Below are 21,417 nucleotides of genomic sequence, written 5' to 3'. Positions count from 1 at the left end.
GTTGTGCGTGTGACAAGAACACCTACATTTTGAGATTGGTGGGAAGGACAGGAGTGATACCTCTGAAGAGGCAGAGGCTGTTAGAAGAGATGTCCTCAGAAGGGAGCTAGTTAAAAGCGTCAAACTGCCTAGCATGCAAAGAGTAGCAAATCTCAGCCAGGAGGCCGGAAGAGGGCCTAGAGTGGTCGCTGACCAGAGTCCTGCTGGCTCCTCCCTGGCCTGTATAGTCCGACCAGCCTGGGCTGCAGCGAAGCCTCGGGACCACTAGGTGGCAGCCGTGCGTTTCTAAAGCTGGCTCGCCTACCGGAGAGCCGAGCTGGGATCTCCAGAATCGACGGGGGTGGGAGGCGGTGGTGAATGAGAGACGCCCTGGAGACCCCTCCCCCTCAATGGCAGCGACGAAGATTGGAAAGGGGCTCACTTAGAGTGGCCAAACGTCGGAGAGGGCGTCTGGAACACGCCACGGTCCCGCGTGGATTCACGCGGCGGGTTAAAAGCGCCCCCTCTTTCAGTGGAGCCGCCCCGAGGGCTGGGCCTCACCCGCCCCCTCCCTGCTCCCCACTCGAGCGCTGGTGGGTGTCAGTGAGTGCAAGTAGGCGAGTAGCGAATGTAGGCGAGTAAGGACGTTCCGCACCTAACTGCATTCTTGGGGACCGGTGCCTGCCCAATTCCGGCAGCGTTTGCGCCGTGGCGCGGGTCACTGCGCCCAGGAACAGAGTTCCGACGGCTTCCAGAGCTCACCAGCTCCAGCCTCGCGGGCTCTGCCCCTTCGGAGCTGCCGGTCCCGTCGCCGAGAGTCTGAGCACCTCCCTCCAACCCGGAGCCGCCAGGAGAAGGAGGAGGAGGCGGTGAAGAGGCCGCGACAGGCAGGCAAGCAGGCAGAGCCGCCTTTGATGTGGGCGCGGCGCACCCAAGCGAGCTGAGCGCCCGTCCGGCCGCGCCCCGAGGGGGGAGCCCCCAGGCCCCGCATCCTCATTGTGCCGGCTCGGGCCCGGGCCCGCCCCCGGCCCCCCGCCCCCTCGCCGCCCGCGCGTAGAAAACGCCCCGGCCGCCGCCAGTGGTGGGAGGCGGCGATGCGCACAGCCGGAGAGACGCGGAGGAGGAGACATGAACCGGCGGGCGCCCAGACGGAGCGGCCGTGACGCGTTCGTGCTGCAGCCGCGCGCCCCGGCCCCGGAGCGCTGACCCCTGGCCCCGTACAGACCCGCGCCCTGTCCAGAGAGCGCGTCCCAGCTTCCAGCCCCGCCGCGCATGCTGTCCTCGAAGTGAGCCAGGCAGCCAGCCTCCCGCGGACGCCTGGACGGACGGCCGGCCAGCAGTGAGCAAGCTTCCTCGCACCGGCCGGTGCCTCCTGCACAGCGGCGGCCGCCCCGCAGCCCCCGCGCCAGCCCGGAGGGCGCAGCGCTCGGGAGGAGCCGCGCGGGGCGCTGATGCCGCAGGGCGCGCCGCGGAGCGCCCCGGAGCAGCAGAGTCTGCAGCAGAAGCAGCCGGCGAGGAGGGAGCAGCAGCAGCAGCGGCGGCGGCGGCGGCGGCGGCGGCGGAGGCGCCCGGTCCCGGCCGCGCGAAGCGGACATGTGCAGGCTGGGCTAGGAGCCGCCGCCTCCCCCCCGCCCAGCGATGTATTCAGCGCCCTCCGCCTGCACTTGCCTGTAAGCGCCCGCGCGCGCGGCTGCCCACCCCTCCTGGCCGTCTGTCCTTGTGCCTGTGGCTCTGTCTGCCCGCCGGGCCATTCTTCTGACTTTCTAACTGCGTATCTGTCTGTCTCTACGGGGGTTCCCCTCCCTCCAGTCCCACTGACCCTCTCCATCTCTCTCCCGCAGGTGTTTACACTTCCTGCTGCTGTGCTTCCAGGTACAGGTACGTGGGCTCCTGACTCTGACCTCCCCCGGCCCCTGCCTCGCGGTACATGCCGACCCCCCTCCCCCGGGCCGCGCCCCCTCCCCGTGCCCCACCCCTCCTGGGCTCCGAGCCCGGTGCACCTGTTCCCAGGGCGCGGAAGGGCGACTCCGCACGCGCCCAGCGCGGGCTGGGGACCAGCCAAGGGCAAGGGGCTCAGCTTCGGGACTCAGTCTGGCGCAGGCTGGCTCGGCCCCTGTCGGCTTCGGCTGGAAGGAGATCTCCGGAGCCGGCGGGCTTAGCCGCTATAATGTCCCGGGCTCCAAGCCCCCCGGCCCGCAGCCGGTGAGGAGTTGGGACGTAGGAATTTTCTCTGCCAACCATCCCTTAACATCTCCGCTTGCTCTTCCAAACAAAAAGACTTCTTTCAGCCGAGTGGATTTCGAGTCCAGGGAGAAAGCTTGAGTTGTAAATTACTCTGTGGTTTCAAAGGCGTTTGCAGCATTGAGAGAGAAAGAGAGTGAAAGAGGGAGAGAGAGAGAGAGAGAGAGTGGGAGAGAAAGAGAGAGATGCGGAACTAGGAAGGGAGACTGGGGTGAGAGGGAGTAGAGGGGCGCCTGGGCCGAGGGACCATTGCCTGTGAGGCGGCTCCCGAAGAACGGGCCGCGCTCCGCACACCCTTGCCCAAGGTGGTGCAGCCCTCGGCTGGTTCCCCGCCTCGCTCCCCGCTCACTCGCTCTCCTGAATCAGAAGAGGGCTTGGCGCTCAGCCTGGAAAGCACTTGCTAAAATCTGATCTGTTACTTCAGCAGCTTTCAGACTCGGGAAGGTCTTGGCACGCAGACAGTTGGAACGCTGGGGCTTCCAAAGCCGTGGAAATGAAGGAAAAGGGTTGGGGGGGTGTGGAGAAGAGGGACTGAGGGAGCGACTTCAGCCCCGATTAGAACCAGACCAGGCTGCCTCAGCTTGGGGAGGGGGGTTTGTAAAGGGAATAGGAAGTGCCAGCTGCCCTAGACCCCCACCCAGCTAGAGCTCTGAGGGAGGGGCCTTCAGAGTAGCTGGACTGGGGCCAATAGAGATTATTTGCCCCCTCCCCCCGGGTTGAAGGCAGGTGTCCTTACAGGGTTAGAGAGGATGCTTAGGCCTTAGCTTCTTGGATTCCGGAGATGCCCAGGGAGAGCCCTGAGTTCTCCCAGGTATGTGTGTTGATGGCTGTTGACACTCAGCATCTCTTGCAGTAGGGCACGGTGGCTGTGTTGGTGGGTCTGCTTATCTCTTCTGCCACTCCTGGGAGAGAACTGTTACCATCAGGATGGGCACTGAGCTGGGGGCCGCTAGCTGGGGCTGGGGACTGGAAGGGTGGATGGACAGACTGATAGGTTCTTTCCTTCTGTTGGCCAGGCTGGGGTCCCCAGTGACTCTTTGAATCAATACAACTGGAGTCAGTAACTTAAGACTGGCTGTTTGCCAAAGCAGATGTGACCCTGTGTGGTGGTGGGGGTGGGGTAGGGAATGGCTGGTGTCAGAGAGAGAGGCCAGTGCCAGGCATGTTCTGCCTGGTTTGCAGCTGAGTCCCCAAGCAAGAGGGCAGGCCCCAGGGTCACCCTGGGGGACTGCTTGTCTGACCTGGGTGAGTGCTCCTTTCCTGATTGCTGAGTCTGGGGGTGGGGACGATGAAATGGGCATGAAGTGGAGAGATGGCTTTGGACCTTGTTGCCCAAGCCTCTTACTGCCTGCTGCCTCCTGGTCCTTGAAGCAGGGCCCGAGGGAGGCTGCTGTGTGGTCTTTGTATTCTCTGGGGGAATGCAAGGGAGGGAACCTAAACTCTGCTTCCCACCGTCCCACCTCCATATCCTGGCCATAGCTAGAGCCAGCCTCTTGGGGAAAGAGCTGGGTGGTCCATCTGGATTAGGCCTTCAAGCAGGTGAGGGAGCCTCCTCTCTCCCCTCTCCTACCTCCCTGCTTCCTTTACAGACTTTCCCCTTCCAAACTGCCTTAGGACTGACATGTTTTTAACCCATGGTCTATGCACCCTTAGAATACCTAAGGATGGGATTATGGGGGAGGGGTGGTCCCTGAAACATTGTGTGCAAAATAGTGCCCAAATGTGCTGTGTCTGGGAGAGGATTCTCAGCTCCCCACAGATTTTTGGAAGCACCCATGATTGCTGAAAGATAAAGCTACACTACCCTAGGGAGGTGAGGCAAAGTTGGCAGGCCAAGTCCTCCTTTATGCTCTAGGGACACGGTGAAGTGGTTATTAAAGATGAGGGGGTGGGCCCCGGGTGCTAGTTGCCTGGAGTCGGCTCCCCGCTGAACCATCGGGCAGATTCCGGGAGAGCAGCTACTTCCCAGGCAGAGTGCCTTTGGAGGGTGGTAGTGAGAGCACGCTTGGTGAGCAGGGCCTGGGGGGGCCTCCCGGCACAGTGGGAAGGGCTCAGGGCTTTGCCATCCTGTGGTCTGGGCCTGAACTCCAGCTCCGTCTTTCCCTATCTGTAGACCTCTGCGATCTGTGAAGCTTAGCTTCAGCATTTGTGACATGGGTGGCCCTGAGGCTGAAATGGTATATGATGGGTGTGGAAGAGATTTTTCAAATTCTCATCCTCCAGGAGGACACATCCTTCTGCTGGGAACTCTGCACACCTATGCCCTTCCTTCCCCTACCTCCAGGTTTTGGGTAACTGGTCCAGTCTTAGCAGTGGAGTTTCTGGGCTTCTGCCCTCTTCCCATCCATCAGCCACCAAGCCCCAAATGGGCCCCCTGCCCCCAGCCACATTTCCGTGAGCACATCCAAAGCCAGACACTGCCCCCCACAATGTGGTGTGCCCCGCCCTCCCCCGCCGGCAACCCCGGGAACGGGAAGCTGGGAATTTAATAAAATCCCTTCTCCACACGACTTGGGACACCATGGGTAGCTCAAATCGGAAGAATTTTAAAAATTTCCAAGGGGAGCAAGCGGCGTGACCAGTAAATTGCTTTTCTGCACTTGGCTGAGCGCTGACAATGACACCGGGCTGGGCCTTTCTCGCAGCTCTGCCGGCACCTGCCTGACATTGTTCCTGCCGCCAGGCTCGGCTAGGTCCTGGCCTTCCCCAGACAGGCCTGGCGTGAGGCGGCTGGGGGCAGGGGGGGCTTCTGCCGGCCCCTCGGCCCTCCCTCCCGGAGCGCTGCTTCCTCCCTCACTGCACGACTTGTTCAAGTTTGGAAGTTTCCTTCCACGCCCCGTCTAGGCCTGACCTCCTGACACCTGGCCTCCTCAGTCAGGTTTAGACCCTTTCTTCAGCTGGCCAGGATGGGGAAGCCAGAGACAAGAGTCCTCAGAGACTCGAGGAGGATAGGAAGCTGTCGTTGGATAACACTTTTAATTTCTTAAAGCAGCGACCTCATTCATCCATCCGTCCATCTGTCCAGTCAGGTGTTCATTCAGTAAATGCTGGGAGCCTGCTTCTTGCTGATTCTGGAGCAAGGCTGGTCCACTCCTGGCCTCAAGGGGCTCCCAGTCTAGAGAGGGAGAGTGCCCAGAAAACAGGAGTTCTTCAGTCCCGCCCTTCCTCTCCCACGCTGTGCCCTGAAGGGCTGGGAGGCAAGGAGCCCCCTCCTCCCGTCTGACAGAGGAGGAAGTCGAGGCTGGAGACACGTGACCTGCCTTTGGTGGAAAAGTGCTGCATGTCAGAATTTCAAGGCGGCCCTTGCATCAGGAAGGTCCTTTCATTCTTCCTACCATTTTACAAGGGAGGCTGGAGTAGGAGGGAATAACGTGCCTACTTCGCAGGCAGAGAAACTGGGGCAGAGAGCAGGGAAGGGATTTGTCCAAGGCCACAGCTAAGACTCAAGACTCTGGAATTAAGATCTTGTGTTCCTTCCACCACACCAGGCAAACTTTTTCAGAAATTCTGAAATTATTCAGAAAGTATACTAATGAGAAAGTGGAATCTCCAAAGACATGCTAGGGGGTCCTCAGTGAGAGAGTCAGCTGGATCCCCATGATAGGATCCCTGTGGTTGGGGATGATCTGAGGCTAGGTGGGTGTCTCTGTGTCTTGGTGTCTGCAGGCCCTGATCATCCTAGAATGTTCTGGTCTGAAAGGGTTTCAAAACCAGAGGTGGGTGTTTGGGAGGTGGGGCCTGGGGTATTCAGCATTCTCTTCGCACCTTCTTTTCCAGCCTGGTGGTGGGAGGGCACCCTGCCAGCCTTCCTGCAACCCAGGAGTGTCACCTGCTCTGAGACAAGGAGGTGGATTTAAAAAATTTCTTTTGGTTGGCATGGCCAGTGTCCAGCAGGCTCTGGGGAGCATGTTAGGGCCGCAGCGCAGTCTCTTCCCGACCCTGAGTGGCTGTGAGGGCACATTGGGCCCCCAAAGGGAGATGGAGGGGGATAGAGAGGAGACTTTCTGTCCTCAGCAGGACCTTTTGGTTCTGACCTCGTCCTATAGCAGGTGTGGGAAATCAGAGTGCAGCAGCGTCAGGCTAACAACTATACCAGTAGCTGCCACCAGGTATTGTGGGCTCATTATGTGACCAGTGCTTTCTCACAGCGTCTAGGCAGTGCCTCACAACCAGCCTGGAATTATGGAATTCTACAGACGAAGAAAGTTAGGCTCAGAGGCGTGAAATAATCTGCCTTTGGCCACACAGCAAGAGAGAGGAAGAGTGGGATTCAACTCTAGTTCACCCTTTCTAGGTCTCAGGCTTATTACACAGCACTTTAAAGGCTCTGGAGTCTGCCAGCTTGGTTCAAAAAGACTCTCTGCCTTGTCTTTGCTGTGTGACCTTGGACAAGTTACTTAACCTCTCTGGTCTCAGCTTCTGCACATATGAAATGGGAAGAAAACAACCAACAAAATAGTTCCTACTTCCTAAGGGTATGGAGCAGAGGAGAGTGTGGAGCCCAGTGATCTGGAAATCTTGACTGCGTTTCAAGACCTCTGTGGCTCTTGCTCTGGGAGGGCTCCCTGGCCTCTGCCCCCCTGTCAGTGGAGTGAGCTCCCCTTGCCCATGGCACTGCCACCTCCTGGTGACAGGGGAGAGGGGAGGTGTTGATTGTTTCCTATCTGAGGTCAGGAGTTGTCTGACGAACATCTGTATGCCCCATGCTGGGTTGGGTTTGCCCCCCACTCATAAGGACCCATGGCCAAACACTTAGGGAAGGGTAATGCCAAGGGCCCTGCTAGTGTGACTTAGGCTGGAGGAGAGTCACTGGGCCTCAAGAAGGGCCGAGGCCTGCTGTTGGCACCTTGGGTCTGGGTAGAGGCATTTGTTCTGGAACATCAGTGGGTGAGCAGGCCCCTTGGGCTTCAGTCAGTCCTGCTGGTGGTGGCTAGGAGATGTTTGGGGTTTGTTCGCTTTCATATCTAAATGGCATAAGGCCTCAGGCCCATTTAAAATGCTGCTGTGCCAAGGATGGGGCTGAAGACAAGCCTCCCCTGGGCCACAGGGCAGAAGGACGCTCAGGATGCCTGGGTTGGTGTCTGGCTCTATCACTGACTCGTTAGATGACCTCCCTCTCTGTGCCTCAGTGTATCCATCTGGGTATCAGTGAGAGGAGCCAGGTGGCTTCTGTGGTGCTTGAATGCAAGGACTTTGGCATAGGAGAGACCTTGGTCTGAATCCTGTATGTGCTGCTGAGTAGCTGTTCAGCACATTCCTTAACCTTCAACCCTCTGTACCTCACTTTTCCCCATCTGTATAATGGGGTGATGAAAGATATCTACTTCTTAAGGTAAGATAATGCACACAGGATAGCTATCATTGTGGCTGACACTCAGTAAATAATTGAGTAGTAGTAATTACTGAATCAGTGATACGCTGTGTGTGTGTTAGGTATTTAACATGCTGCAGGGTGCTGAAGAAAGCTGGGAAGGATGCGCTCCTTGCGTTGGTGACATCAGGTCCCCTCTAGTCTGAGCACAGGCCTTGGATTTAGGTCTGGATTTAATTCTCATTGCACACGCTCAGGCTGTGTGGCTTTGGTCAAGATCCTTAACCTCTCTGAGTCTGCCTCTTCATCAGTTGAGAAATAGGTCTAATAATACCACTCCTTGGGCCTAATGGGAGAAGGAATTGAAGCTATATCTTGGACTTGGCATGCAGTAGGTACTCCATTATGGTGCTGCACCTCATCAGCAATCAGAAAACATTTGTGGGACGCCTGCTGCATGTCTGGCCCTGGACTGGGTTTTGAGCAGGATGGAGACATCCAAGGCTTCAGCTTCTCCCCTCGTGTTTCCTGTAAGAGCTGGCCAGCACTTTGGGCAGCTTTATTTACCACTCTCCCCATCCCACCTCGGCCTTGGAACCCCTTCACACTTTGCCGCTGCGTTCCCTGCTGGGGCTCACAGGGATGTACAGGAGCTCATGCTCGGGACCCAACCCACCTGGGTCGTACCCTGCCTCGGCCACTGGGTAACTGCATGACTGACCAAATTCTTGGCTTCTCTGTGGCTCATCCTTAATATGGGCATCAGGATAGAGCCTCCCTCTTGGGGGTTGCTCAAGGATGAGCTGCGGTCACCTGGGGGAGGCCCTTGGCCCAGCGCCTGGCTCATTATAAGTGTTAAGTAAATGTGAGCTTTAGTTACGCATTTGACTCTGGTGTGCCTGGAGGCCTGCTTGTCCGCCAGCTGCTGGTTCCTGGAAATCAAGGGAGGCCCAGCCCATCCCAAGGGCCCTATGGCGCCTGGCACAGACCTGGCGTGCAGCATGAATGTTGGGTCAGCGAGTGGAGGAGTTGGGGGAGCAGCTTCTCTGAGGGCCGGGCACCTGGACTGAGCCCCCTCCCCCGACCCAGACTCCATACCAGGTGTGGGGCCCAGGGTGCTCAGGACCTGTCCCAACCCTCGGGAACTTGAGAGAAGTCTGAGGGATCTGTGCAGGGGGACAGGGGCTCGAGGGCGCATAGGTTACTCTGATGAAGGGCCCTGAAACTAGACTCAGGGCAAGAAGATCTGGCCAAGGAAGGGGCCTCATTTGAATGTTGAAATAGAAGCAAGCCAGGTGAAGTCTCCGAGCCTATGTGTGTGTGTGTGTGTGTGAATGTGTTTGTATAGAAAAGCCTTTGCAGGGCCATGGACCACTTCTCCTGAAGCAGGGAACAGCCTGATGTGCTCAGGGGACTCCAAGCCAGTTGGGGTAGCTGGTGCATGGAGTTAAGGAATGGGGATCATGTAAAAGGCCACGGTGGGCACTGAATGCCAGGATAAAGGGCTTGTTTATTCCCTCTTTGACATGCATGACCACTCTTTCCACCCAAGGGCCTCAAGGCAGAGGAATTGGAAGGAAGGAGAAAGGGAGGGAAGAAGGGAGCATGGACCTTTAGGGGTCCTGCCCCCTTCCCCAGGCTGGCTCCAGGGTTGACTGGCCGCGGCACCCATATTGACGATCTGTACAGAGAAGGCTGATGTATGGGCAGAAGGAGCTCTCAGTCAGCGCCTTGGGTGGCAGCAGCCCCCTCCCGTGCTGATGGCTCAGCCCTGCCAATCAATACATTGATAGCCCCGGGAGCTTAATGGACAGGCTGGGGATGGGGAAGGGGCCTTTGGAGCGTCACTCTGTCCTGGCTGGGTGGGGTGTGGGGAGTGTGACAGAAGAGAGGGGAGAAGCCTGGGGTGGAGGGGTGGGTGGGGGCATCAGTCCGAGTGAGCCAAGCTCAGATTCAGGGCTGGGCGGGCCTTCGTCTTCCCCTTTCTGTCCAGGGGGGCCAGCTCGGGGAAACTGATGGGCTCTAGAGCCAGAGATGCGTTCCATTCTTGGCTCTGTCAGTTTCTGTACCACTTGGGCAAATCCCTTGGCTTCTCTGTGTCTCCTTTATCGCGGGGATGGTAATTGTTCTGACCTGCCTTGGTCCCGTGAAGATCAAGGAGCCGGTGCCTGAAAAGTGCTTAGCTCAGCCCTGGCACCGAGCAAGTGCCCACTAAGTGGGAGCCAGCGTTAGTTTCACTCTCAATGACAGTAATAATCGTCGGAGCGCTGCCTGTGGCTGGCACCACCTCCTGGGCCTGAGTCCAGGCTCGCTCTCGAGGAAGTTTGGGAGCTGCATTTCAGGGTGGAGGGGGTGCTGACTCTACAAGGGACCACTCCTAGAGCCGCATGCAGGTCTCAGGTTTGAATCCAGAGTTAGGAGAAGCTCTGAAAACCCTCAGCATGGCTGGCCCCAATGCTGCTGCCGGGGGAGGAGGCAGGCGGTGGTGGAATGTGGCCGGAAGTCTGTGGGCTGCCTCTCCTGGGACCAGGGAGAACCTCCCTTTCTGGGCAGGCTGCCTGGAGACAGGGGCATGGATTGTATGAGGCCTCAAGGATGGGGACCTGGGTGGGAGGGGGTAGTCTGACCCCATCCTCCTCTCTTGGTTTGGGGTCGGGGGTGAGTTTAAGGCCTTCAGTCCTTTCATGTTTAATCCTCCACCTTAGTCCCTGCCCCATCTATGGTCTGTGGACAGAGCCAGTTGCTTTCCTGAATGGGGGAATGGAGGTGGGTGACAGAGAGAAGGGAGAATGAAGCGGGTGAGGGTAAAGAGGTGGGGTGCGTGGGTTCTGGGCTAAGCTGGATTCGAATCTGAATTCTTTTTTACACCAATTCCATGCTTTTGGACGAGCCATGTAACCTCGCTGAGCCCAGTTTCCTCATCTGTAAAATGGGGATAATAACTGTACTAACTCATAGGGCTGCTCTGGGGATGACATAAGATAATTCACTTAGAGTGCTTCTTAGCACGGAGGACATGCTCCATAAGTAGCGGCTGTTTAGAAAACAGAAGAAGAAAGCAAAGGAAAAAAAAGTGGCTATTGTTAGTAATATAATGGTTTTCTAAGATAAATAATTGTAGACAATCTCATCCTACTGATGAGAAAACTAAGGGGTAAAGAAACCAAATCAGTTGGTGGTAAGAGGTGGCGCCAGGTCACACCTGAGATCCGTGAGTGCTAGTTATCTTGTTGAATGTGTGGGGTGTGAGAGTGCTTGTGCAACGTGTGTACGCAGGTATTGTGTGATACGGCATATGTTGGTGGGAGGTGGGCCCGGGAAAAAATTGGAAGCAGCCCAAGTGTGCCTTCAGAGCCATGAGTAGATTGGTGAGGCTGAGACCTTTGATCAGAGGGAGAAACGGTGGCTCTTGGATGCTACAGTGGTTTGGGGTAGGGGGACGACCTAGGCTGATGTGTGGAGGCTGGCCCTGGTGTCAGGAGCTCACCTCAACCTCTTTTAATCCCCGAGAGATTCCCCGCAAGGTGCCTGGGAAAGGAAGGTTGGAAGGTAGGCAGGGGTCGGGTGGTAAAGGACCACACGTGGGCACTGTGCTGTGGGCAGTGGGGAGCCAGGCAGAGTTTGGAGCAGGGAAACCCCTCACCTCTGCACCCACAAGGCTGACTGCAGGCAGAAGGCAGTGGGCTCTGTCTGACTGAATATTTCCACCAGAGCTCAAGCCCTCAGGGCAAAGACGGGGCTAACTGGAGGGTAACTGGGGTCTCAGTCTGGTTGCGGGGGAACCCCACTGTATGCCTCCCAGCTGTGAGAAAAGCTACCTTGAACCAAAAGATAATCTGTGGCATGAGGTAGGGGAAGGAGGGCCTTTTGTAAGGCACCTTACTGTGCCCCAGGAGACACCCCACAGGTGCCAGCCCTGCTGGCCTTGCAAGAGCTGCAGCATTGTGATTTTTTGTCACACTGCAGCTTTTCAGCGCCCAGGCACCTGGATGGGTGTTAGCCAGGTAGAGGGCAGTTCTGACTGTTCTAGGAAGGCCTGGAAGACAGGCCCCCTCTTGGGCAGTGAGGCCAAGTGACCTGGTACCCAGCTAACAGGAAAGGAGGAGGGCGAGGATGTTCCTGAACACGCCACTTTGCATGAGCTCTGCAGGCAGACCCTGGAGGTCTGTGGACCCAGAGAGGAGCCTCGTTGGTCCAGTCCGTGAAATGGGCTCTAACTGGTACCTACCTCCAAGGGTGGTAAGGGAATTTGATGAGGTACCATGCCTTGAGGGTTTCTTAGCAGAGTGCCTGGAACAGAGGGAAGCTTAGCAATTGATATCTTTAAAAGCCCTCTGGTGGGCACTCTGCCTGTCTAGGCAGTAAGTGGGGGGGGGCTGCCAGGTTTCCCTCGTCCTAGCCACAGTTACGTAGGAAACATTGGCCAGGTGCCTCCTGGAGGCAGAGCTGGAGATTCAAGGATGAGCCAGACAGACTGGACTCTGGGGACAATAAGCCATTACAGTGGTGTCCAGACGCTGTAACCCAGCCTGAGGCCAGAGGGTAGGAAACACTTCCGGAAGAGGTACCTGAGAGCGGGTGTCAGAAGGTGCCCATGGCAGAGGACTCAGCCTGTGCAAAGGCCTGGAGCCCCCCAGAGGGCTGGCCCAGGAAGCCTGGGGGTCTCCCTGCCTTCTCAAAAGCACAGACCCCGTTTCCACCTCCCTCGGGGTTGATGCGGCCACAGAGTGTGGCTTAAATGGTGGAAGCTGGGCAAGATGGATTGTCTCCCATGTCCTGGGGAAGGGCCACCGGATAGCCCCCGTTGACCCTGGGTCACCCGTGCTGCCTCTGTCCAGTGGGCCAGGGAGAAAATCGTTAACGAGAGGCTGGCTTCTGGGGCAAGGCAGCTCCCCTCGGGGGCCTGGGGTGAGGAGATTGGTTTGACCTCTGGTCGATAAGGTCTCCTGTGAGCAGGAGGAGATCTGGAGAACGGGGGGGAGGTCGGAGGCCCACCCTTGGGGGAGGGGACAGGGCTGGGCCACCTTGGGGAGTCATTCCAGGAGGGTTGAGAGCCATGGGTGGTGGTGGGGGGTCTTCAGGACACATGCCCCCCAGGTGTGGGCCTCAGGGGCACTGGAGTTCTGCCCTCCCTCAGCCTCAGGCTGTGAAATGAGGCGGGTCCCAGGTATCAGATTGGGCTGTGGATGGTGATGGGGCTGCCATCGAAGGTAGTCTAAGTGAAAGATGTTCACACTTAGTGGGCCAGGCCCTGCACCTCCAGGCTGGACAGCTCAGAGCAACCGACTTAACTTCTGTGAGTCTCAGTTTGTACATCTGTTAAATGGGAGTGATAAGCATTTCCATGCCCCAGGGTTGTCAGGACGATCAAAAGCAATAACATCTTCCCAAACTGTAATCGGGGCAGCAGAAGTGCCTGGTCTCTCAGGACATGAAAATGTGATTTGCTTGCGTCCTGGGAAGGCTTCTATTTTCAGGGCTTCACTGAGAGCCTCTTAAAGGGGCTCCCTTGTATCCTCTCAGTAGTTATCTACGCCTGCTGAGCACTTACTCTGTACCGGGAAACTGTTCTAAGACTTTATATGTTTAATCTTCATAGAAACCCACAAGGTGGATGCCATGTCACCCCTCTCATTTTATAGCGGAGGAAACTGAGGCACAGAGAGGTTAGTAACTTGCCCAGGGACCTGACGTAGGGAGTGGCACGCCCTGGGTTTTGAACGTCCGGTGCTACTCCTGATTGCCCTGCTGGGGCAGTCACAGCACAGAGAGGTGGGGCTGAAAGCGGAGCTTTGGGGCCACATGGCCTGGGGCTGACTCTGCCATTGCCTGGTGGTTTGGCTTCGGAGCCTCAGTTTCCTCATCTGTAATGTGGGATAATGCATCTACCCTGAGGCTGATAGTGAAGGTTAAATAATGTGGTCCGGCTGAAGCACCTGCGGGGCCCAGGCTGGGCTGGGAGGACATGTGCAGGTCAGCTGGGAGACAGAGGCCCCTGGCCTGGGCATGGGGTGTAGCAATGAGGAAAACATGGACCCTGCCCTGGGGAGCTCACAGCTGAGGGGTGAGATGGATTCTTGTGCAGCCTTGATTCCAAGAGCTCCATCATGGACTGAGTGGGGCTATGCTCTTGTGGGAACAGGGTCCTGCATGCCTAGCATGACTAGAACAAACCTGGAACGCTGTCTGGACTTCAAGAATTGTTCAGCCTTACGGTTAAGATGGGATGGCACAGGCATGCAATTAGCAGGGCATAGGAGAACCTAATTTAATGCTAAGTGGTATGAGAGGACTCCAGAGCTTTTCAATGTTCAGTTGTTCATTCATTCATTCATTCATTCATTCGACAAGTGTTTGAATTTCTACTATGCTATGTGCTGGGGATATAGCAACAAACAAGTTGGGGAGACAGACAAAAACCAGATAAATAGATATTATGTCAGGCTGATAAATGCTAGAAAGAAAAACAAAGCATGGTAAAGAGATGGAGAATGACAGAAGTGAGGGCTGCCTCAGAAAAGCAGTGGAGGAAGTCCTCTCTCAGGATGTGACGTTTGAGCAGAGACCCAAATGAATTAGAGGAGCCTGAGTGTGAAAATCTGGAAAAGAGCACTGAAGCAGAGGGAAGAGCAAGTGTAAAGGCCCTGAGGCACGTACACGTTTTGTGTTTGGAATGCTTAGCAGCATAATAAGGCAGACGGTGTCATCGGTGGGGAGGGAGTGGTTGGAGATGAATGCGGAAAGGCAGTCGGGGGCTCATCTTACAGGGCCCTGAGGCCCTAGTGGGGACCTTTATCTAAATGTGATGGGAAGCCCTGGAGAATTTGGAGAGGGAAGTTTACGCAAGGTGATTGAGTTTGGTGGAAGACGGACTACCAGAGGGAAAGAGTGGAAGCAGGAGGCTGGTGAGGAGGTGGGTGCAAGTTGCCCAGGAGAGAGGCCATGTTCTGGGAAGGGAGACTGGAGAGATACATGTTGGTGTAGCCAGAGGTGGCTTCCTGGAAAACATAGTCAGACATGAGCTAACCTCTAGGGATACAGGGAATTTTGATGGGAGATACAGAGCAAAGGCTTCTCCATGAAGGGCTGGGGGACAGTCAAATGCTTGGTGGTGGGGCGAGCATGAGGACCCTTGGGGCATGGAGAGGAGACCACCCCAGCATCAGATCCTGGGGGAGAAGTGACAGTGGGCTCTGGCCCATTTGTTTCCAGGAAGAAATTTGCCAGGCTTCCCTCCTTCCCACTAGACAGCATCATATCCCCTCATCCCTCTTCAATCTCTATATCGATTTGGGTGCTTTTCTTCCCAGTTGCTCACTTTATCCTCAGAGCCACCTTGGGATGTAATCAGGGCAGGGCTCTGCTCCGCTGTTTCACTGGAAAGGAATCTAAGGCTGAACAAACCAGGCACCCAAGGTCACAGGGGAAACCTCCGCTCCATGTTTCTTGCTTTAATTTGGGGCAATGGTGGGAAGACAGCAAAATTTGTTGCCAAAGAGACCTAGGCCTGATTCTAAGCTTTGCTGCCTCCTGCCTTGACCACCCTGGGCAGCTTGCCTCACCTCTCTGGGCCTCAGTTGCCTCATCTGTGAAACGGTGTGTGTGTGGGGTAACAGGGCCATTATGAGTCAGTGTTGATGCCTGGCCCAGAGCTGGCGGAGGGGAGGCCCCGGCTTTTTGTTGTGAATGTGGTGCCTGCACGCAGGGACTCTGGCTCACCGTCACCCCTTTCCCTGCCCAGGTGCTGGCGGCCGAGGAGAACGTGGACTTCCGCATCCACGTGGAGAACCAGACGCGGGCTCGGGACGATGTGAGCCGTAAGCAGCTGCGGCTGTACCAGCTCTACAGCCGGACCAGCGGGAAGCACATCCAGGTCCTGGGCCGCAGGATCAGCGCCCGCGGCGAGGACGGGGACAAGTATGGTAGGTGCCAATCCCCTCCTCCCAGACGGTGTGCACATTCTTCCTGTCCGCTGAGACCTCGGGTTCAAACCCCAGCTCTGCTGTGTCCTGGCTGTGTTATCTTGGGGCGGAACCTTTCTGGGCCTCAGTTTTCTCATCTGTAATATGGGGATGCAGGAGTGCATCCCTGAGAGCCTTGCTGGGAGTAGTAACTGAAGACATGAATAAAGCATGCTGTTGCTGGTAAACGCCCCATAAATGCCAGTCGTCATGGGTGTGGGTGGGGGTGGCTTAAAACAGGTTGCTGCTCCCCATGGCATTGCTTTATCCCAGGTTCACACGCTTAGAGGGATGGGAGCCTCTGGGGAATGCTTTTTGGATGCTGCTAGTGGTGGTGGAAATTGGCCTGGTGTGACTGTGTGTGCACATGTGTGCATATGTGTGTAAACGTGTGTGCACGTGCACGTGGACACACATGTGCGCTGTGCTGTGTGAGCTTGAGCTTGTGCACCTGTGAGGTATGGGCACTCAGCACCTTGTGAGTCTCCTTGACCTGCCCCGACCATGGAACGGCCCCGCTCTCCTCCGAGGTGTTTAGGAACCATCAGCTGCCCCAAGGTGCCTCCGTAAGGGGGCTGGGAGGAGTGAGACACCCTGGCTCCCTTCCCTCCCCAAGCCCTCAGCCCACAAAGACCCTCAACAGTGGATGAATCAGACAAGACTTCTCCTTCCCAGCGCTTGGAGGGGGTTTGGGGCCAGACCCTGACTGCGCATGCCCCCACCGCTTCCTGCCCTCTGAGGCCCAAGTTCTGGGAGGTGTCCTAGGCCCCAGACTTGGGCAGGAGAAGCCGGGGCTGTGGGTGGCCAAGTCAGGCTGAGGCCTGGGTCCTACGTGTGTGTGTCCGGGGGGGCGAAGCCTGCCAGCCTGGGCTTTTCTGAGATGATGCCCCGCCAGCCCGCCAGCCCCTGCCCGTTGCAGTCAAGACACGACAACAAGACAAATAATTTCCTGGACCTTTTATCTTGGACACCATTTATTTTCTCCCAGCCCCGGGGCAGGACTGACCTCATGGTAGGGCCCAAGTGTGGCAGCTGCACCGTCACTGGGGGCTGGGCCAGGCCGGGCTGGGCAGGGCCGGGCCATGCTGGGCTCCTGCTTCTCCCGGCCAGCTGCCTCCCCTCCCTTCTCCTGCCCCATCAGTCTTCACTGCCTCCATTCCCTCCCTCCTTCTTCCCCCTTCTCCTGTTCTCAACTGGCTGCTTCTCCTTGTATGTGGGCTTCCCTCTCCCTCCGAGTCCTTCTCCCCTCCTTCTGGTTGTTCCTGGTTGTCCATCTCTCTGCCCCCCACCTTCCCCACCATCTCTGTCTTTCTCCTTGCTTCCCTCCCTCTGACCACAGCTTTCTCGGCCCTGCTCCCCACCTCTCCCAGGCCCTCTGCTGGCCGCCTCTCTAGGGCCTCGTGCCTCCTGCCCCACCCCCTCCGCGGACGCCTGGTGGTGCTGGGCAGACCCAGGTGCTGGTTTTCCCTGGGATCTGCTGTCCAGTTGCTGCCAGGGAAGGGGCAGCTGGCCGGCTGGGGCGGGAGGGAGGTGCCCTCCTGGGGAGTCCCTGGAGCTCTCGCTGGCCCCTCCAGGCTGGGAGAGTACAGGGGGGTCAGACTCTGGTCTGAACCATCTGTCCAGCCTCCGAAATAGGAGTCAGGAGCTTGGGAGGGAGAGGAGGCTGGAAATGGCCAGGCCCTCACTCCAGAAGCCTCTTGCCCTCCCATTTCCTCTGCCTGGGCTGGAGACTCAGGGGATCTCACCTACCGTGTGACCTTGCCTTCTCTGGGCCTCAGTTTCCCTTCTGTACATTACAAGGGGCGGACTAGAAAAGTGCTTCTTAAACATTAACGTGCATCTGAATCACTGAGGGATGATGTTAAAATGCGGGTGTTGATCCGGAGGGCCTGGGGTGGGGCCTGGCTCTGCACCTCCAGCAAGCGCCCTGGTCGTGCTGGGAGGCAACGCTTTGCGTGTGCGGGGACTCGCCCATCTTGACTTTTCCTCCAGCTCCACAAACTCTAGATTTAATGATTCTCTGTCAGGGAATCTGTTTATCACTCCTCCCAACCCCTCCAACACCCAGGGAAGCAAGGGGCCTGGCTGGCCTGGGAGGCCGCTCCATTTAAATGTCGAATTAGAAACGCAGATGAGGTGAAGGGACCCCATCTGTGAGTCCTGGAAGAGGAAGTGAGACAATGGAGCCAATTGAGGCTTCCAATCTAGATAATCAATACAAATATTATTGGGAGGGTGATTTATGTGACCAAGCCGGCCAGGAGGATGGGGTTGCATTAAAGGCCTGCCCCGCCTGTGGGGGAGGGGTGGCCAGCCGTCCTCAGTCAGGCCAGGGGCCCAGGATGGTCCAGGAACCTGCTCCCTCCTTCTCAGGCAGGACTCCATCCAGCTGAAAGGATGGTGTAATCTGAGACTTGCCTTCACACACAGTTAGAACGCAGTCTGCGAATTTCAGCAAACACCAAGTATAAACAGAATCCCTATAAACGCCTGGAATCTGGAATCCTCACAAACCCTCGGAGTCTCAGATTTGAGTTCGTAAAACATGCTGAACCTCAGATTCGACGGCACACCGCGGCAGCAGACTCCACGGGCAGGTGCAAGGTGCGGGCCCACGTCTGTCCGGCGCCCTGCGCGGGCCTGCTTTAGAGCAGTGAGCAGTCTTTGGTGAAATCTGCATAGATGTCAGCTGGGCTTCTATTCTGCAAGAGGGTCTCCCCATGGCTCCCTGAAGCTTTCCCACATCACTCTGAGGGCCCTGAGTGTGGCTGTTCCAGGAGAGAAGGGCTTTCTTTGCTTTGAGTTGGGCTCCGGAGGGGCAGGTATGCTGGCCCGGGGTTAGAGGCTTAGGTAGTGGGCCACCTGGCAGGCTGGGGACTGGGGGAGGGCCATCCTGCCCACCTGGAATTATTATATCAGCCCTTCCCCTTCCTGCCCTTGGTCCTGGTCACCTCAGTCCTGTAGGTAGTTGCCACCTTGAAGAAACAGCACTGATGCGGGAGGCAGGACCCCTGGGTTCCAATAGCAGCTCTACCACTGAGAAGCCCCCAGTGCCTGGGGCAAGCGTGTCTGGCTCTGGCCTCAGCTTCTTGACCTGCCAACTGAGGATGAGAAGGTCCCACTCCATCTGCCTCTGAGATTGATGCCCTTAAGCCGGGACGTGGAGGTGTTAACCCCCCCATGGCTGCAGGAAGCAGGGCTGCTGGGTGATAGGACTTGAGTCTTAGCAGAGGAGAGCCTGGGGTCAGCTGAGCCAGTCCTCAGGGAGGGGTGGGGGCCCCAGCATTGGGAATGGTGGTGTGGGGGCAACTCTGCTTTTATAAGCCTTGTGATTGGATATTCCTACCTGCTTTCATTTGAAAGCATGGCTTCTCTACTTGATTAAAAAACAACAACAAAACCCCAAGGTTTTGCAGTGGGTCACCCCTCAGGACCGACATTGCCCAGAATGGCCCCGAGCAGGCCACTGGAGGGGCTGTGATAGCCAGGGAGGTGGTCTTCTGAGAGGTGGAACATGTGGCCTCTGGAGTAGGATGGGATTTGAGTTTCAGCTCCACCACTTACAAGCTGGAGACAGATGTGAGTTAGCCTTTCTGATCCTGTTTACTCTTTTGTAAAATGGGGTAATTGAAAGGAGAGAATTTCTTATGCTCAAAGATTATATGATTATTAAAGCAGGAATGTTAATAATAACCACCTGAATTCACTGCTGTTGTAGAGGGGCAGGGGGATACCGTCATGGGCTCCGGTCAATATTCCCTTCTTGGGAACTGATTCCCAGAGCTTCCAGAAGGGACACTGCCCCTCTCCTATCAGGGGGGCCCTGGCATGTCAGCTGCTGGTAGAAAAGGCTTCTTCAGCATGATTTTAAGCAGCAGGGTTGGCTGGCCATGCTCTGGCTGCTCCCCCTCATCCTATGAGGCCAGATGGGGAGGGGTCTTTGGACCCACACCAGGAACCCTCCCTCACTTGGTGAGACAGCGGTGAGTGAGACACATCTGGTCCCAGCCCTCAAGGAGCTCCCAGACCAGGGCCCCTGCTCCTTCCTAGGGGCTGACTCTGAGTAGGAAGAGCCTGGACCCTTCACTCTCTGTCCCCTTGGGCCTTTCCCATTCCCGCTCTGTGCCTGGGTTTCCTCACTGTTGTTGGGGGTAAGGGGCAGGGCACGGAGCCAGACCTCTGTGGGCTTCCTCCCCCTTGGCATGGATCAGTCTGTGATGCCAGCTGTGTCGCCGCTGCTCGGGGTCACGGGAAGTCAGTCTGCCCCACTAGGCAGCCTTCCTGAGCCCACCCCTCCACCAACTCGCCCTTGCCCCCCTGAGAACATGAGCTCCTAGAAAGCAGTGACCTTTCTGCTTGTCCCCCTTTCTGGTACAGGGCCTGGCAGAAAGCAGCCTCCACTTAAAGGTGACTAGATGAATGAATAAAGTAATTAATCAGGGGCTGGCTTGCACGGCTCACCTAGTAAAGTATATGAGATCTTCCAGGGCTTTGGCTGAGCTGGTGGTGGAAGTGGGACAGGGCCCTATAAGTCCCCATTCCCTGCATCCTGGTACCTGCTGGAGGGCTGTGCTTGAGCAAGGAGCCAGGTACTTCGGGCCGGCTGGGGTGGCTGAGGCAGTAGAGACCGCTCCCCGCCACCTGCCCCCGAGTCTGATGCTGCATTGTCTGTTCTCCATACAGCAGTCAAAACGTGAGACTGTGTCACTCGGTTAGTCAAAGGCTCTCATCTCAAGGGCTTGGATCAGCAGGAAGGCCTGGCGTGGCCTGGCTTCTGACTACCACCAGTCTAGCCTCAGGCTCCACTGCTCCCATCCTTGCCCGCTCTGCTCCAGCCCGAGTGAGCTTCCTGCCGTCCCTCAAACACACCTGCTCAGGGCCTTTGCATTTGCTGCGCCTTCAACCTGAGGATGCCCTTCTCCCAGATGCCCTCGTGGCTTTTGCTCCCTCGTTTCACTCAGACTACTGTTCAGTTGTGTCCTTACTAGAGAGTTCCCGTATCTGTCCCCTCGTGGATCTATTTCTCTTCCTAGCACTTACTACTACCTGACAATATATTTTCTATTTAGTTGCTCGCTCTCTGTGTCTCCTGTTATAATGCAGACTCTAAGGCTAGGCGGCTTTTGTCTGTTGTGTTCACTGCTGTACGCATATCACCATGCACAGAGCCAGCCACAAACAAGCGCTTAATATATGCTTGAGCCAGTGAATGCATGGGCGACCCATGTGCACGTCCGGGAGTGTGGACGGGACCACTCCCCTGAGGCAAGTGCCTGGCACAGAGCTCAGCACACAGTAGGTACTTGGCAAATCAGTGCTCCCTCCTTCCTCTCCCCTGTCCTCCTCTCCTGTCCTCACATCCAGCCAGCCTTGCATCTTACAGTGAGGATACGGCGAGCCACAGACCCAGCTTCCCTGAGGGGCTCTCCCAGCTGGGAATGGGCAGCAATATCTGCATCTAAACCCCCTGCTCTCTGAGCTCATGTCCCACATGTCTGTCCCCAGTGAGGAGTGGCCACCCATACCTTGCTGACTCTGCCGCTGAAATGGCCACATAAGAGCTACAGCGAGGATTAAATATAGCTCCTGATCAATCCTATTGATTCTTTCCCTCTTCCTTTCCAGCAAGCCCACGTGGCCTGTGAACCTCCTTGGGGGGCTTTAGGAGAAAGGGAACCATGGACACCTTTGGAGAAAGGCCATAGTGTGTGGGGGTGTGTATGTGTCTGTATAAATAGTGATGCTGACATATCTGCAGAAAAGAGTACTTCTCACCCGCCCCCGCCCCACTTCCCTTCCCCTCGACCCGGTCCACCTTCAGAGGGGAGGAGGAAGGGAGTACTGATTCGGTCTGACCTCCCAGAGCCTTTCGTGGCAAGAACATTTCGTTGCTGGAGGATGATGCCTGGAGAGCGGCCAGCAGCA

General features: G+C 56.9%; 1 protein-coding gene across 1 annotated transcript in view; it reads left to right on the top strand.

Moving 5' to 3' along the window:
* Positions 1–1,513: 1,513 nt before the first annotated feature.
* Positions 1,514–21,417, top strand: part of FGF18 (fibroblast growth factor 18) — a 33,208-nt gene continuing 13,304 nt past the window's right edge. Inside the window, exons 1-3 of the mRNA XM_072947244.1 lie at positions 1,514–1,649; positions 1,821–1,857; positions 15,273–15,453. Of these exons, the coding sequence (XP_072803345.1) occupies positions 1,618–1,649; positions 1,821–1,857; positions 15,273–15,453 (250 nt within the window). The 5' untranslated portion in view covers positions 1,514–1,617. The remainder of the gene's footprint in view (positions 1,650–1,820; positions 1,858–15,272; positions 15,454–21,417) is intronic.

The sequence above is a fragment of the Vicugna pacos genome, chromosome 22, assembly GCF_048564905.1.
Source record: "Vicugna pacos chromosome 22, VicPac4, whole genome shotgun sequence".
Classification (NCBI taxonomy): domain Eukaryota; kingdom Metazoa; phylum Chordata; class Mammalia; order Artiodactyla; family Camelidae; genus Vicugna; species Vicugna pacos.
This window is presented reverse-complemented; position numbering and strand designations above follow the sequence as displayed.